The following is an 18,959-nucleotide window of genomic DNA, read 5'->3' on the forward strand; positions in this document are numbered from 1 at the left end:
TAGTAATATTTAAATGTGGACCTTAATTAGTTGTAAAAGTACATTGCAAACTCTAAGCAACCACTAAAATAAGTATAATTGGGCTTGACGTCTGTAGCTTAGTGTTTAGGGCGCCGGCCACATATACGGAGGCAGGTGGGTTCGAACCCGGCCCGGGCCTGCTGAACAACGATGACAACTGCAACAAAAAGTAGCCAGATGTTGTGGCAGGCACCTGTAGTCCCAGCTACGTGGGGTGCTGAGGCAAGAGAATCACTTAACACAGCACTACCGAGGGTGACACAGCAAAACTCTGTCTCCAATAAATAAATAAACAAATAAAATAAGTATAACTGACAGGCTAAGAAGAGAAAATGAAATTATATAAAATGCTCAATTAAAACCACAGAAGGGGCCGGGCGCAGTAGCTCATGCCTATAATCCTAGCACCCTGGGAGGCTGAGACCAGCCTGAGCAAGAGCGAGACCTCATCTTTAAAAATAGCTGGGTGTTGTGGCAGGTGTTTGGGAGGCTGAGGCAAGAGGATCTCTTGAGCCAAAGAGTTTAGGAGTGCCCTGGTACTCTACCAAGGGCAACAGAGTGAAACTCTAAAACAAAAGCAAAAACAAAACAGAAGGCAGAAAAACAGAAGACAAAAATAGGAACAATAAGCAAGTACAAACTAGAAAATGATACTAAATACAGTAGACATTCCAATTTTATCAACAAATACTTTAAACATCAATAATCTAAACGCACCAATTAAAAAACAGAACAGATCAAAAAACTAGACCAACTAACCAACATGTTTTCCATAATAAAGCCACTTTAAAAAAATATATAGGGAGGCGGAGCAAGATGGCAGTCGAGTAACAGCTTCCTTGCATCTGGGCACCGTGAGTCTGGGGAGATAGGATTCCAGGCATTTCTGGCTGGTGGGAACTGCCTATCATCACTCCTATGAGGATACAGGGAGTCAGCGAGAGACTTCTGGACCCCAAGAGGAGGACTAAAACAATGGAAAACCGGCAAGTGGTCGCGTGTGTTCAATCCGTCTAAACCCGCCCACAACTTCCACAGGCACAAGAACTTAAAGAGCAAGAGGAAGTGAAAGGAAAATTAGGGCAAGGAAACAGATAAAAGAAATCACTCATGAGGAAGAATCAGCAGAAAACTCCAGGCAACATGAAGAACCAGTCCAGAACAACCCCGCCAAGGGACCATGAGGTAGCTACTGCAGAGGATTCCACCTATACAGAAATGTTAGGAATGACAGAAAGGGAATTTAGAATACACATGTTGAAAACAATGAAAGAAATGATGGAAACAATGAAGGAAACTGCTAACAAAGTGGAAAATAACCAAAAGGAAATCAAAAAACAGAATCAAATCAGAGATGAATGATATGAAGAATATAAAAAGGATATAGCAGAAGGAAATGAAACAGTCAATCAGGGAACTTAAAGATGCAATGGAAAGTATCAGCAACAGGTTAGACCATGCAGAAGAAAGAATTTCAGAGGTAGAAGACAAACTTTTTGAGATAACTCAGATAGTAAAAGAGGCAGAAAAGAAGAGAGAGAAAGCAGAACGCTCACTGTCAGAATTATGGGACTTTATGAAGCGTTCCAACATACGAGTTATAGGAATTCCAGAAGGGAAAGAAGAATGCCACAGAGGAATGGAAGCCATACTAGAGAATATTATAAAAGAAAATTTCCCAAACATCACCAAAGATTCTGACACACTGCTTTCAGAGGGTTATCGGACCCCAGGTTGCCTCAACTCTAAACGAGCTTCTCCAAGACACATTGTGATGAACCTGTCCAAAGTCAAGACAAAAGAAGAGATTCTGCAAGCTGCCAGGAGTAAGCGCCAGTTGACCTACAGGAGCAAATCGATCAGAGTGACTACAGACTTCTCTAATGAAACTTTCCAAGCAAGAAGACAATGGTCATCTACCTTTAATCTACTTAAACAGAACAATTTCCAGCCCAGAATTCTGTACCCTGCTAAGCTAAGCTTCAAAATTGACGGAGAAATCAAATCATTTACGGATATACAAACATTGAGGAAATTCGCCACAACAAGACCAGCTCTACAGGAAATACTTCAACCTGTTCTTCACACTGACCACCACAATGGATCAGCAGCAAAGTAAGAACTCAGAAATTAAAGGACAGAACCTAACCTCCACACTGACGCAAAAGATAAAACTAAGCAATGGACTCTCACCAAATAAGACAAATAGAATACTACCACACTTATCAATTATCTCCATAAATGTTAATGGCTTGAATTCCCCACTGAAGAGACATAGATTGGCTGACTGGATTAAAAAACACAAGCCATCCATTTGCTGTCTGCAAGAAACACACCTGGCTTCAAAAGACAAATTAAAGCTCCGAGTCAAGGGTTGGAAGACAATTTTTCAGGCAAATGGAATTCAGAAGAAAAGAGGAGTTGCAATCTTATTTTCAGATACATGTGGATTTAAAGCAACTAAAGTCAAAAAAGACAAAGATGGTCACTTTATATTGGTCAAGGGAAAACTACAACAAGAAGACATTTCAATTCTAAATATTTATGCACCCAATTTAAATGCTCCCAGATTCTTGAAGCAGACCTTACTCAGTCTGAGCAACATGACATCTGATAATACCATCATAACAGGGGACTTTAACACACCTCTTACAGAGCTGGACAGATCCTCTAAACAGAAATTAAACAAAGATATAAGAGATTTAAATGAGACCTTAGACCAACTATGCTTGATAGACGCATATAGAACACTCCACCCCAAAGACAAAGAATATACATTCTTCTCATCACCCCATGGAACATTCTCCAAAACTGATCATATCCTGGGACACAAAACAAATATCAACAGAATCAAAAGAATTGAAATTTTACCTTGTATCTTCTCAGACCATAAGGCACTAAAGGTGGAACTCAACTCTAACAAAAATGCTCGACCCAACCAAAAGGCATGGAAATTAAACAATCTTCTGTTGAATAACAGATGGGTGCAGGAAGAAATAAAACAGGAAATCATTAACTTCCTTGAGCATAACAACAATGAAGACACAAGCTACCAAAACCTGTGGGATACTGCAAAAGCAGTTTTGAGAGGAAAATTCATCGCTTTAGATGCCTACATTCGAAAAACAGAAAGAGAGCGCATCAACAATCTCACAAGAGATCTTATGGAATTGGAAAAAGAAGAACAATCTAAGCCTAAACTCAGTAGAAGAAAAGAAATATCCAAAATCAAATCAGAGATCAATGAAATTGAAAACAAAAGAATCATTCAGAAAATTAATGAAACAAGGAGTTGGTTTTTTGAAAAAATAAATAAAATAGATAAACCATTGGCCAGACTAACTAGAAATAGAAAAGTAAAATCTCTAGTAACCTCAATCAGAAACGATAAAGGGGAAATAACAACTGATCCCACAGAGATACAAGAGATCATCTCTGAATACTACCAGAAACTCTATGCCCAGAAATTTGACAATGTGAAGGAAATGGATCAATATTTGGAATCACACCCTCTCCCTAGACTTAGCCAGGAAGAAATAGACCTCCTGAACAGACCAATTTCAAGCACTGAGATCAAAGAAACAATAAAAAAGCTTCCAACTAAAAAATGCCCTGGTCCAGATGGCTTCGCTCCAGAATTCTATCAAACCTTCAAGGAAGAGCTTATTCCTGTACTGCAGAAATTATTCCAAAAAACTGAGGAAGAAGGAATCTTCCCCAACACATTCTATGAAGCAAACATCACCCTGATACCAAAACCAGGAAAAGACCCAAACAAAAAGGAGAATTTCAGACCAATCTCACTCATGAATATAGATGCAAAAATTCTCAACAAAATCCTAGCCAATAGATTACAGCTTATCATCAAAAAAGTCATTCATCATGATCAAGTAGGCTTCATCCCAGGGATGCAAGGCTGGTTTAACATACGCAAGTCCATAAACGTTATCCACCATATTAACAGGCAAAAATAAAGATCACATGATCCTCTCAATAGATGCAGAAAAAACATTTGATAAAATCCAGCATCCTTTTCTAATTAGAACACTGAAAAGTATAGGCATAGGTGGCACATTTCTAAAACTGATTGAAGCTATCTATGACAAACCCACAGCTAGTATTTTACCGAATGGAGTAAAACTGAAAGCTTTTCCTCTTAGAACTGGAACCAGACAAGGTTGTCCTCTGCCACCTTTACTATTCAACATAGTGCTGGAACTTCTAGCCAATACAATTAGGCAAGACAAGGAAATAAAGGGAATCCAAATGGGAGCAGAGGAGGTCAAACTCTCCCTCTTTGCTGACGACATGATCTTATACTTAGAGAACCCCAAAGACTCAACCACAAGACTCCTAGAAGTCATCAAAAAATACAGTAATGTTTCAGGATATAAAGTCAATGTCCACAAGTCAGTAGCCTTTGTATACACCAATAACAGTCAAGAGGAGAAGCTAATTAAGGACACAACTCCCTTCACCATAGTTTCAAAGAAAATGAAATACCTAGGAATATACCTAACGAAGGAGGTGAAGGACCTCTATAAAGAAAACTATGAACTCCTCAGAAAGGAAATAGCAGAGGATATTAACAAATGGAAGAACATACCATGCTCATGGATTGGAAGAATCAACATTGTTAAAATGTCTATACTTCCCAAAGCAATCTACCTATTCAATGCCATTCCTATCAAAGTACCTACATCGTACTGTCAAGATTTGGAAAAAATGATTCTGCGTTTTGTATGGAACCGGAAAAAACCCCGTATGGCTAAGGCAGTTCTTAGTAACAAAAATAAAGCTGGGGGCATCAGCATACCAGATTTTAGTCTGTACTACAAAGCCATAGTGCTCAAGACAGCATGGTACTGGCACAAAAACAGAGACATAAACACTTGGAATCGAATTGAACACCAAGAAATGAAACTAACATCTTACAACCACCTAATCTTCGATAAACCAAACAAGAACTTACCTTGGGGGAAAGACTCCCTATTCAATAAATGGTGTTGGGAGAACTGGATGTCTACATGTAAAAGACTGAAACTGGACCCACACCTTTCCCCACTCACAAAAATTGACTCAAGATGGATAAAGGACTTAAATTTAAGGCATGAAACAATAAAAATCCTCAAAGAAAGCATAGGAAAAACACTGGAAGATATTGGCCTGGGGGAAGACTTCATGAAGAAGACTGCCATGGCAATTGCAACAACAACAAAAGTAAACAAATGGGACTTCATTAAACTGAAAAGCTTCTGTACAGCTAAGGAGACAATAACCAAAGCAAAGAGACAACCCACACAATGGGAAAGGATATTTGCATATTTTCAATCAGACAAAAGCTTGATAACCAGGATCTATAGAGAACTCAAATTAATCCACATGAAAAAAGCCAACAATCCCTTATATCAATGGGCAAGAGACATGAATAGAACTTTCTCTAAAGACGACAGACGAATGGCTAACAAACACATGAAAAAATGTTCCTCATCTCTATATATTAGAGAAATGCAAATCAAAACATCTCTGAGATATCATCTAACCCCAGTGAGAATGGCCCACATCACAAAATCTCAAAACTGCAGATGCTGGCGTGGATGTGGAGAGAAGGGAACACTTTTACACTGCTGGTGGGACTGCAAACTAGTACAACCTTTCTGGAAGGAAGTATGGAGAAACCTCAAAGCACTCAACCTAGACCTCCCATTCGATCCTGCAATCCCATTACTGGGCATCTACCCAGAAGGAAAAAAATCCTTTTATCAGAAGGACACTTGTACTAGACTGTTTATTGCAGCTCAATTTACAATCGCCAAAATGTGGAAACAGCCTAAATGCCCACCAACCCAGGAATGGATTAACAAGCTGTGGTATATGTATACCATGGAATACTATTCAGCCATTAAAAAAAATGGAGACTTTACATCCTTCGTATTAACCTGGATGGAAGTGGAAGACATTATTCTTAGTAAAGCATCACAAGAATGGAGAAGCAGGTATCCTATGTACTCAATCTTGATATGAGGACAATTAATGACAATTAAGGTTATGCGGGGGGGGAAGCAGAAAGAGGGATGGAGGGGGGGGTGGGGCCTTAGTGTGTGTCACACTTTATGGGGGCAAGACATGATTGCAAGAGGGACTTTACCTAACAATTGCAATCAGTGTAACTGGCTTATTGTACCCTCAATGAATCCCCAACAATAAATAAAAAAAAAAGAAAATAAAATATATACATAGAATAAAAAACAAATGGATGGACAAATATATACCAAGCTAACACTAGACAAAATACCAAAGTATTATTCATTTCAGAGTTAGAAGGCTTCAAAGCAATAAAAGTTATCAGGCATACTTGAAGGGGTACCTTACAGAATGATAAAGGAGTCAATTCTCTAAGAAACCATTAACAATCCTTGATGTGTACGCACATCACAAAAGAATATCAGAATGTGTATGGTAAAACCTGATAGAACACTGAGGAGAAACAGAAGAATCCACTATTATAGTGGAGACTTTAACATCCCTCCATCAGAAATACATCCAGCAGGCAGAAAATCAGTAAGGTCATAATCGAATTCAATAATGTCATCAATCAACTGGGTGTTAAGTGTCATCTATTGACTACTTTATTCAACAACAGCAGAATACATATTTTTCTCAAGCTCACATGGAACATTTACCAAGACAGACCACACAAAGTCTGGGGCACACAACACATCTTAACAAATCTAAAAGAATGGAAATCATCACATCACAATGAAATTAAACTAGAAATCAATTAATGACAAAAAGCTGGGAAATTCCAAATACCTGAGAGGTTAAACAATGCACTGCTACATAACACATGGGTCAAAGGAGAAATTTCATAGATGTGAAGTGTTTTGAACTAAATGACAATGAAAAGAGAGCTTTTAAATTTTGAGGGTACAAAAAATTGCAATGCTTAGAGAGACATTTATAGCATTAAATACGTATATTAGAGAAAAAACACCCTTAAAACAATAATCTAAATTTCTATCTTGGGGAAGAGGAAAGTAAACAGAAGAAAAGAAATAATAAAACTTAAGAGCACAGGTCAATGAAACCGAAAGCAGGAAATCAACAGAGAAAAATAAATGAAACAAAAACTGGCTCTCTAAAAAGATCAGTAAAATCAATGAGACTTTATCCTGGCTAAGAAAAAAAAGAGAGATAAATTATGCTAGTATCAGAAATGAGAGAGGAGATACCAGTACGATACCCACAATTTGAAAACCTAGATGAAATGGAACAATTCCTTGAAAGATAAAATGTGCCAAAACTCTCATAAGATGAATTAGACAATCTGAATTGAATTAAAGAAACATAATTAATAACCTTCCAAACAGAAAACACGAGGCCCACATTGGTAAATTTTTTCTACCTAACTCACTGCTGAATATCACCATGATCCCCTTCAAAGCACTCCCCTTGGAGTATAGCACATAAAAACATGCAGCAACAGTAACAAACGCCACTCAGCAAGACCCCACCAGAGGTCAACACTAGCACAGCTGTGAATCACTGATATACAAGGTTATGAAACCTTACTAAATTGTTTGTACAGTGCTGCCAACTTAAGTGCATGATGGCCACTTCGTAAACTAAACTGTCAGACTTTGTACAACAACAGCTCTGAATGTCATTCCAGAAAAAGAGTTCCAAAATTGCTTTGAAGGGTGGAGAACGTGGTGCTGGCATTAGTGCATAACTTCCCAAGGGGAATACTTTGAGGGTGACTGTAGTCATACTCAACAATAATGTAGCACTTTTTCAAGAGGGATTTCTCAAACTCAGTTGTCAGACTTCGAATACCTAACTATTTGGAATGGAGGCACAGATCGAGCAGCAAATAATCCTGGAGAAAGAAGCAAGGATCAGATGATGGGGACTTTTGAATTCAAGATCAAGACACTCATACTTCAGTGCACGTGACGGAGCCAAGAAGATTGATAGAGCTTGGATATTTGGCCTCTATAGATCTCATGCTGACATTTGATTCCCAGGATTAGAGGTGGGTCCTTTTTGAGGGCAGTGGTGGAACTACAGAAGTTGCTAAGTTTACCAGAGAGGACAACTGTGAGAGTTCCCCTGTGAGGAAGGGCTGAGAGGAAGTTTCCTGGTGTCTTTCACTGAGATAGTTAAGGGACAGAGCAAGTAGAACAGGTTTGAAGTGGTAAATCTCTTGAGAAGATCATAATTTCTGCATCAGTCATGTTAAACTTAAGATGTTACTTTAATGGAAATGTCCCAGGATAGATAGAATCCTATTCTCAGTAGACAGATCAGAGAAGGATTTGGGGTAAATTAAGTGAAAACTGGTAAAGAAACTAAGAAACAAGTGTCAGAGACATAAGAAGTATCCAGAAGGCTCTGTGGGTCCTGGAAGATGTGGTCAGTAATATCTAATGCTTACACAGAATCAGATCAACATGATGGTCTGTTATGCTATGAAATTCCCAAATCATCAAAAAATCAACAAAGTGAAAGTAAGAATTGTATAATTAAAGGAAAATGGGATAGGTAAGCACAAACTTTTGAGAAATTCTTGATGATATAAATAAGGTTTAATTATATCAATAAGTGATTAAAAGTAATCACATCCCAAACTATGATACAAGGTCATAGGGCTTTGATAAGCTGATTCAAAAATTAAAGACAAAAACATTAACTAAGCAAGAAATACTGGAAAATAAATCATAGTATAAATGTATATACCCTATCAGTTACTAAAATTACTAAAATGAATTCCTGAAATGTAAAAATCAAAATAACACTGTACTGATACAGACATAAGTAGTCAACACAAAAGAATGAAGAGACTAAAAATAGGCCTAGGAAATATACTCATTTTTATAATAAAGGTAATACTAAAAATCAAGAAGCAATCATCAAAAATTTACTACATGTCTTAGGACACTGTATTTTCATTAGGAGAAAAATATTAGAACGCTGATTGGCAATAAATACACACATGTGCATATGCATATATTAATATGAGTATATAGGTAAATAAAAGTAATGTCTTAATCAATTAAAGATACAGAAGAACAGCAGAACAAACTATAAAGCATCATTTTATGGTCCTCAGAAGCAAAGAGTTCTAATACAGAGAGAGACTGGCAGATGTCTCCTTTTTGCTTTTTTATTTGAAAAAAAAAAAAAAATTTACATTAACACATAACAATTGCATATTTATTTGGTATACAGAGATATTGTGATACATACAACATATAGTGATCAGATCAGTAATTAGCATATCTATCATCCATTTATCATTTCTTTGTGTTGGGAACATTTTCAATATCCTCTTCTAGTTCCTGGAAAACTAAATTTTGGTGAACTATAGTTATCCCACAGTGCTATAGAACACTAGAACTTATTTCTCCTTCTAGCTGTAATTTTGTATCCTTTAACAAATCTCTCCTAGACCCCCATTACCCCTACCCTTCTCAACCTCTGGTATCCTGTTCTACTTTTGAGTTCTATGAGATCAACTAATTTTTTAAGCTTCTACATGTGAATGAGAACAGGTGGTGGTTAACTTTCTGTTCCTGGCTTATTTCACTTAATACAACATCCTCCAGTTCTATACATGTTGCTGTGAATGACAGGACTTCGCCCTTTATAGTCCTTGCTGAATAATATATTCCATTGTGTACATATACCACATTCTACATTTTCTTTATCCATTTATCTGTTGTTGGACACCTAGGTTGATTCCATATCTTGGCAATTGTGAACAGTGTTGCAAATACACACAGAGGTGCAGATGTTTCTTCAATGAACGGACTCCCTTTCCTTGGGATAAATGTCCAGTAGTGAGACTGCGGGATCATATGGTAGTTCTATTTGTAGTTTTTGAGAAAATCTTCATATTGTTCTCAACAGTGGCTACACTAGCTTACACTCTCACCAACAGTACCTTTTGTCAGCATTGTCGCCAACATTTACTGTTTTTTGTCTTTTTGATAAAAGCCATCCTAAGGAGTGAGATGACACCTCATTGTGGTTCTCATTTTCATTTCTTTGATGATTAGTGATGTTGAACATTTCCTCATGTATTCGTTGGCCGTATATAGGTCTTTTAACACACGTCTATTCAGGGTCTTGAATAACATTTTTATCCAAAGGAAACACATATTTTAGACTATTTGTTTTAACATAGTTCAAAATCAAATGAGCAATACAGGAACTCAAAATTACCAGTGTGAGATCTCTGGCTGGTCTACTGTCACCTATCCATATTCTAAGGGCTTAGAGTTATTTCACTTCCTTCTTAAAAGGGAAGAATTTCCACTCTTTCCTCCATGCTTTTGGCTGCATTATAGCTTCTCTTGCTTTTCCTGAGTTTTTCTCTTTTCTTCTAGAAGACACAGGGAGGAGGGGATAGAAAACTGTTCTGGAAGGGCAGAGGGTCTGGCCTTGGGTAATGTTGGCCATAGGCCCTAATTTCTCCATTGTTGCACGCTCATTTATAATGCTGACTCACGGGGAAGTCAGTTGGTAGATTCAAATGAGTAATGGTTTTAAAAAGTTTTGGACAGTATAAGGTGCTAAAGTATTATAAATGTCCGCTTTCTACTTTTACTTTATCAATTGAGCAACTTCTAAAAATCAGGTTTGAAGGGTAGATGTTTATGGGAACCAATGTTGGTCAAAGGAGGGGCTAGGGTAGAAAGAAATGTCTTGGTATTTTAATAAAACTATAAGATAATTCCTCATGACCTTTAAAATATATGTATTCATAAGTTAGAAGCTCATATTCAAAAAAGAAGCAGAGGAGAAAAAGGTCTTGGTCTTAAGAGATTGCACGAACAGCTTAGGCTAGAAGACAGTCACTGAGGCAATGTGTGATCATCTTTGCATTAGTGCTCAGATAGTCACGGAGGAAAAAACAACAACTAAAGGCTAAAAGGAAATGTTTGAATTAACACTGACAAACGGAAATGTGTTAGGAGGTATCTTATTGGATGCTCTGAGTTTTCAGGGGTACTGAAATAATGTACACAGGGAAGGACAACAGCAGGATACGTGGCTTCATGTTGGTATGTTACCACAAGGAATATACGAATCAACACAGCTCTATAACCCTGGGTATTCTAGCCACTATTTAATAACATATTATCTTTTTTTTGAGGCAGAGTCTCACCATGTCGCCCTCAGTAGAGTGCTGTGGCGTCACAGCTCACAGCAACCTCAAATTCCCCAGCTTAAGCGATTCTCTTGCCTCAGCCTCCCAAGTAGCTGGGACTACAGATACGCCCACCACAACACCTGGCTATTTTGCTTTTTTTTTGGTTGCAGTTGTCATATACCGGGGTGTATGTGGCCAGTGCTCTACCCACTGAGCTATGGGTGCCACCAATAATATATTATCTTTTTTGATGGAAAAAAGAAATTCATTCTCCAAACAATAGAAAAGCTGCAGACCTATATGTAAAAGCATGAGGATCAATACATAAAATTTTAGAAATATTAGAAGCAAAAGTGAAAGGAATAATCTCAAACGTTTCCCTTAGTTGCTTTTGTTTGTGATCACAATGCATTTTCCACACTTTCCCAAGATAAAAGAAAGGCTGTCAGAATCCATTCCTAGGTTTTTCTCACAAATATATACCAAGGGAGGGAGGCACAACAAAGTCTGCTTTGGATTAAAGTTATGAATATTAGATTTTGAAAAAATGTTTCAGGAATTCATTTCAGTTTTGTCTCACCAAAACCAGAAAAATTAGGGAAACTAGAATTCTGTAGTTCTGGATTTCCTTAATGACTTAAGAAGTTGGAAAGGCAGTGACATTCTCATATATTAGCAGAACTAAAAAAAAAAAAATTAATGTGGCTACATCTCAATGTTAAAAAAATACTTTCAACAGTGTTTCCTAATAACATGGGTGAAGTAATTGATGAGTAGTAGCATTTTTCTTACTATGTTTTAAGACCACTTCCAATACTACCATCAGGGTTGCCTTGAGGTCTGAGAAAAGAATACCATACAACATGATTTTTATCTTACAGAATTATAACCTAAGCTTTCAAAATATTTGCAAGTTATGACGGAGTCTGAATGAAAATCACACCTTTATTATCTTAGTCTGTAATTATTCAAAAGTAGCATAATGTATCACCATAGCAATCAAGGGAACTGGGACAAAATCTTTAGACGTTATTAGTACCTATATACCTTGAATGGAAAGTTACTGTGGAAATTTTAATTATGACATCTGATAATCAACAGCAGGCCATTTTCTTCTAGTTAATATAATATACTTTTATATAAATATCTGGCCTCTATTAGCCATGTCAAGTAAGGAAGGACTAAATGATCTGCAATATCCACATAAGAAGCAGATTTATGTGCGTTGTAGAACTAGCTGATGAACTGCCAAAGGAAATCTACTTTCTTTTCTGTTTTGATAATTTTAAAGTGGTAAATTGATTAGCATTAGACTATTACATATATTTCTTTACATAATGCATTCACCGCATATAAAACATGTATTGATAAATACCTGTCTTCTAGCTATAAAGTAAACATAAGAAATAAAATCATATATGCTTCTTTCATTTTCTATATAGTTAATAAATGTAAATTTTATTTTACTAGATAGCAGATTAAAGAGAAATGATCTACATAACAAAGGGTCTCCTTCCTCCATACGCTTTATTCTGACCAAAAGTCTATCTCTTTTATGAGGTCTTTTAGGGCAAAGATTATTTTTTTCTTTCAATTTTGCATTTGTTTAGGTCCCTGGTACCCAGTACGTTTTTAAGTTGTCAAAGTATTTTTTTGTCTTGACCCAACATTCAAAGAAATCAGAAATGTTATAATAGATCTGCTTCCCAAATATACAGTATGCTTAAAATACTACATTATGGAACAACAAATGAGCACAGATACAGAGATACAGATGGTTAAAATTCTACGGCAACTGCCTAACTTATATTTTGATAACTAATTGTCATACATTTTAGCATTGCTTTAGGTACTCTATTTTTATAGGTACAGAGGCAACTGGCTGATAAACAAGACTCACTCTCAAACAGAGTTCTTTGGTTGACTTGAAAGCCCATATACCTGCAACCAGTAACAGTCTGAAATGCATGAATAGGCAGCTCTCAGTTCTTTATGAGAGACTACATGGAAACTTTATCAACCCTATACAGGTAGACCCCGAGTTAACAAACATCTGACTTACTCGTGCCTCCTACTTACAAATGGGGGCTATTACCAGTAATAGGTAAATGTATCCATTCTAACTTACATACAAATTCAATGTAAGAACAAACCTATAGAACCTATTGTGTTTGTAACCCAGGGGCCTGTACACAAATGAAATGCTATAGAGGCCTAGATATGCATTTTAATATAGATATTAATATTTACAGAAAAATAAAATGTTTAAAAGGATCAAGAAGCTAGGAATTCTTGTGTACATAAAAAAATGGACAGTATTAAAAGCATTATTAATATGCCAAATCTTAAATTAGTCAGCTGTTGAGGTATCTCACTTCCTTCTATTTTCTACTTTATGTCTAATACGTACTATTGGCATTAAGTCTGCAATGTCTGCCTCTAACAGGGTATCAGTAGCATCTTCTCCACTCCCCCTAAACACACACGCACGCATATGCACAATGAACTCCAGCACAAAGGCAGTTTTCTACACCCCTTAATTATTCCCTATAATCAACTCTGACTCATCATCAAGTCTTTTACTATCCTCAAAATCCACATTTACACCTGTTAGTTTTCCTGTCTTGGGGAAGAAATCATGACTCTGAATCAGTTCTCCAGACAGGCATATTAGGCTCACTTTGTCAATTGCTCACTGCTTAGCAGAAACAAAATTACGTAACAGCCTGCAGAATTCTCTAAGAGCAGAAAGGCCACATCACCAGGACACTCATGGCTCCACAATGAATTGATTTAGAGACCGGCTGCAAAGTCATTCACGTTTGCCAAGAAAGGTTCTGAGTATTCTTTGGGACCCACCCATCCCACAAACAATGATTTAAACAAAATAAAACAGGGTGACTCAGTCCAACACTCCTGATTCTGTCCTGTAGGAAAAAGGTTATAAAATGATCTAATGATTAACCTAGGGATTTCCATGTTATTTTCATTTTTAGAACCTCTGCATTGTGTTAAAAGTATAGACAGCATCTAAATGGATCTCAACACACAAACCTGCTCAAAGTCTGACAGAGGAGCTCAGCACTCGGAGAGGACCATGTGTTTCCACAGTGTTATTTTTAGTTGTTTAAAAATCCTAAAATCAACAGTCAAGAAAGCAACGAAGCCAGTTCATCCCATCCCCCACAACCTACTTCCTATCATTTATTTATAACAGGTGATCAAATGATAATCCACTGCCTGTCCAAAGAACACTTACCTCATTGTCTGACTCCACGAGAACTTGGTCGTATTCACTAAGCGCTACTAGAAACATGATAGAGGTGACATTTTCAAAGCAGTGTATCCATTTTCTTCTCTCTGACCTTTGGCCCCCTACATCGACCATTCTGCAAGGTTAACAATACTCATATTAATAACATATAAAGAAAGATTTTTAAAAATCAATATAAATACAGAACTACTTACAAACTTAGAAAAAATATTCTCTTGAAAGACAATGGTCATCTAAGTCAACTCAATTAATACTTATGGAATATCTGTTAATTCTCTGTTACCTAACAGTCATCGTCAAGACATTCTGGGTAATAAATCATTGTAGTTATTAGAAAGTTACCAGATGTGTCCGAAAATTTTAACTTTTTGTAAAAAATATCCTTATCTCTGCTGAGAAAAATGATATTTATTTAAATAAACACTGAAGAGGCAGATCGAGTTTTGTGTTAAGCCCTCCTAGCAAATGCTGAACTTGTTTCTTTTCCATTAAAATCAGAACAAAGATCCTTATGTATATCTTAAGACACTAGAAGCGACTGCACATGCGTTTCAAAGATACGAGGTTCTATATATTTCAACGTAAGGAGCATCATACGATGCTTTAACTAACTACAAACACAACCCACAATGATTCTTTACCAATAGGCTAAGTAAGCATTTTGGATTGTTTTTTCCTTCCAATACCAGTAACAGTATGGGACAGGTCCAGTCATGCCAGATAACTTGGCACAATTAGCCCTGTGCACAAATCAACTTGCTAACCAGCTGGAAGGCAAGTGCTGTATAAAACATCAAGGTGCTACAAGGGGCCTCACAGAGGCCATCATTTGAACCATTTCAAGAGTTTGTTTTTGAATATACCAATTCTGTGCTCAGCTGCTGCTCAGAAACCAACACCGACACTGATTTGAGTAATAACATGTATAAAAATATCTAGCCGTGCTTGGTACTGAATCAAAGTTTCTTCTAAGTTTTGAATCCATATCTTGACTGAAATGTACACAATGTTCACAGCAGAAAATACTCTCAGAGAATGAAAGAATCAAAGTTTCTTCTAAGTTTTGAATCCATATCTTGACTGAAATGTACACAATGTTCACAGCAGAAAATACTCTCAGAGAATGAAAGGTTTAAAGTAGCATTCTTCAAGCATTTGTTGAAAACTGCATTTTGTTTCTGGTATCATCCTGCTGCCAGCCAGTATTAAACCTAAACTAAGAACTCAAGGGTCTTCCAGTGACTGCTGCTAAGTATTCAAAGGCACAGGAGAAAGATCTAGGGGGTAACACAATGCATCTAGGGAGACCTATGAACTGTGGACATCAAAATTGGAATTCTTAGGTCTTTGGAAACATTACAACACTGGCTCTTTCTTTATGCCAGCATGTGGATAATACACTCCATATTTATGAAATCCTCAAACCCTGTCATACTGGGCCCTAGAAGATGCTTTTGATGGTGACAGGAAATTATACTAAGTCATTACTTTTATTGTAGTGCAAAAAATGTTCTTCAAAAGCTAATGCCGGGCAGTGCCTGTGGCTCAGTGAGTAGGACACCGGCCCCATGTATCTAGGGTGGCAGGTTCGGACTCAGCTCCGGCCAAACTGCAACAAAAAATAGTCGGGCTTTGTGGCGGGCGCCTGTAGTCCCACCTACTCAGGAGGCTGAGGCAAGAGAATCACCAAAGTCCAAGAGCTGGAGGTTGCTGTGAGCTATGTTGCCACAACACTCTACAGAGGGCAACAAAGTGAGACTGTCTCTAAAAAAACAAAACAAAACTAGTGCCCCAAATATGGAAAAAACAAGATGAAACAGTATTCAGGTGTTAGAATTCACTAACTGTGAAGCAATGAGACAAAAATCCCCACGAACTGCTATGTTTCTGAAAATATTCTGTATCATGGTTGTAAGAGGAAGGAAATTTGGGTGTCTCAAATTACAGATTCTCAAAATGTTATACAACTCCCAAACTTGAGAAATACAGTAAGGTGGAGCATAGGAAACCCTGGGGATCACGTAATGCAACCATTTTATAGATAAAAGAACTGAGGGCTTGGTACCTGTAGTTCAGTGAGTAGGGTGCCAGCCACATACACGGAGGCTGGCGGATTTAAGCCCAGCCTGGGCCTGCTAAACAACAATGACAAGTGTAACCAAAAAATAGCTGGGTGTTGTGGCAGGTGCCTATAGTCCCAGCTACTCAGGAGGCTGAGGCAAAAGAATTGCTTAAGCCAAAGAGTTTGAAGTTGCTGTGAGCTGTGATGCCACGGCATTCTACAGAGGGTGACACAGTGAGACTCTATCTCAAAAAAAAAGAAACGAGGAGCAGGAATTTTTCCAAAATGCCCTCCATGTTATGTTTGTGTCTGTTAAGACAGTGTACCATGGCCAGATTTGACCAGAGGTGCAGAGATTGGTTAGAATTAAATACAGTGCTCTGACAAGGAAAAGAGGGTCAGCTAAGGAGAATCACAGGGTAGGTTTACACAGTAGGGAGCTGACCTGATACTGACATGTTCACCATCAAAGGGATGGGCTCACCTGAGAAACTCAGCTCTCTACATTCAATATTCATCAGGCTTCATTTTTCAAAATACCACGTATTTGTATTCTAACTAAAAGTACAAATCATTGCATAATAAGAGTAAATAAAAGTACATTGGTATTGTTTATTATTTCTCATCTTAAAAAAGATGGAATGTGGGTGGTGCCTGTGGCTCAAAGGAGTAGGGCACTGGCCCCATGTGCCAGAGGTGGCGGGTTCAAACCCAGCCCCGGCCAGAAACTGCAAAAAAAAAAAAAAATGTTTCTGTTAAAGTATTATCCTGATGATGAAATAGCTGTAGTAAAAGAGGATATAATATAACTTCATTCTATTTTGCTATATAAAGACACATACAGATTTTTCAAAATCATGTACTTCGAAAATTTTGAAGCCACTTATCTTATGAATGTAAAACGTCACATATTTTTATCACTACTGAAAAATTTGCATTGGTACCAGTGGACTTGGAAGAAACATCAATATGAAAAGTTTCCAACAACATATAATTTCTATTACTGACAAGGTTATAGAATCATTCATATCTTAAATAATTCTAAGAATATATCCATTATCCTCACGTTTAAAGAGATTCCAAAAATAATTCTAATTAGCACCTGATTTTGTTCAACCACAAGCAAACTGAACTCTTAATGGTTTCTTGGTCATTTAAGTTGAAAGGAAAAACTCCAGTATATCTTTCTGCTGCTTCCTCTTTATATCATTTGTGTAACAATGATAATAATTAGTATAAACGCTATATTGTCTTAAAGTATAAACATGATTTCAATATTTATAGTTTACCAATTCTACTCAAGATATAAAAGCTGCAAAGTGAGTTTTATGAACTCAGTTACTACCTGAAAATGACACTTTGTAAGTCAAAGGGATATTCGATGATCCCTGTGGTGGGGACTCGAACTCTAAGCACATCTTGTTGCGTAGGCAGGTAGGCAGGGTCAGCTACGCGGTCCAAGTCATTAAGATAGCTGGAGAAAGGAAGACACAATGAGAATGTCAGTGACAATCACACCAAGTCTGTCTACGGAAAGAGACGGGCAAAAATGAACCCAAAAAGAGAAGTGAAGAAGAGAAAGAAAAAAGCCAGAAAGTGCTACAAAAGTTTGGGGGAAAGAAAGATTAAAGTCAACCTTCAATCACGCAGAGGAAAGTTGTCTGTGGATTACCAACACCTCATCAGGAAGATTCCCTATACCCAGGGCAGGGAGAAGAAGGAAAAGAAATTCAAATTAGTTCCCACAGTCTACTTATTTAGCAGTTCCAGTTGGTAAAGCAGGAGATTAAAACAAATAGTTTTTGAGATAATAAAGTTACACATAAAGTCAGAATACTTTTTTTTTTTTTTTTTGACTAGTTGGTAGAACAATATCAGTTTTTTCCTGGAATGAATTTCCTTATTCCCTTAACAGAAGACAAGATACCATGCCTTGAATTCTGTCACTCGTAATTAGGTATAAGCCTAAGTCACTTACGATTAATGTGAAATCACAAGATTTCTAGTTACTGCAATAATAACAGGTCAGAGAGTCAGAGAGTCTGAACGTTTAGTCCTCACAACCCTAACCCTAAATTCATCTGGTTATACGATACTTTCATATCCCTTAAAAATCATTTTGTTTTGAAATAATTTTAGACTCATTAGAAGCTGCAAAAATATTAGAGAATTCACCTAATATTCTTCACCCAGCTTCCCCTAATGACAATATCCTATATAATCACAGAATATTACCCAAATAAGGAGACTGACATTGATACAATACTATTAACTTAACTACAGATCTAATTTGAATGTTACATGCACCCATAATGTGTGTGTATGTGCAGTTACCCTCCAGTGTTTATGGGGGACTGATTCTAGGACCTCTCACAGATATCGAAAATGAGTAGATGCTCAAGTCCTTGATGTAAAATGAAGCAATATTTTCATATATAATCTAT

General features: G+C 37.1%; 1 protein-coding gene across 1 annotated transcript in view; it reads right to left on the reverse strand.

The window, feature by feature from the left end:
- GNAQ (G protein subunit alpha q) overlaps positions 1 to 18,959 on the reverse strand; it is a 328,961-nt gene that overhangs the window by 65,859 nt on the left and 244,143 nt on the right. The window contains exons 4-5 of the mRNA XM_053575717.1: positions 17,861 to 17,989; positions 14,439 to 14,568 (exon numbers count right to left, since the gene is read on the reverse strand). Coding sequence (XP_053431692.1) covers positions 14,439 to 14,568; positions 17,861 to 17,989 — 259 coding nt within the window. The remainder of the gene's footprint in view (positions 1 to 14,438; positions 14,569 to 17,860; positions 17,990 to 18,959) is intronic.

Source organism: Nycticebus coucang, chromosome 2 (genome assembly GCF_027406575.1).
Source record: "Nycticebus coucang isolate mNycCou1 chromosome 2, mNycCou1.pri, whole genome shotgun sequence".
NCBI classification, from domain to species: domain Eukaryota; kingdom Metazoa; phylum Chordata; class Mammalia; order Primates; family Lorisidae; genus Nycticebus; species Nycticebus coucang.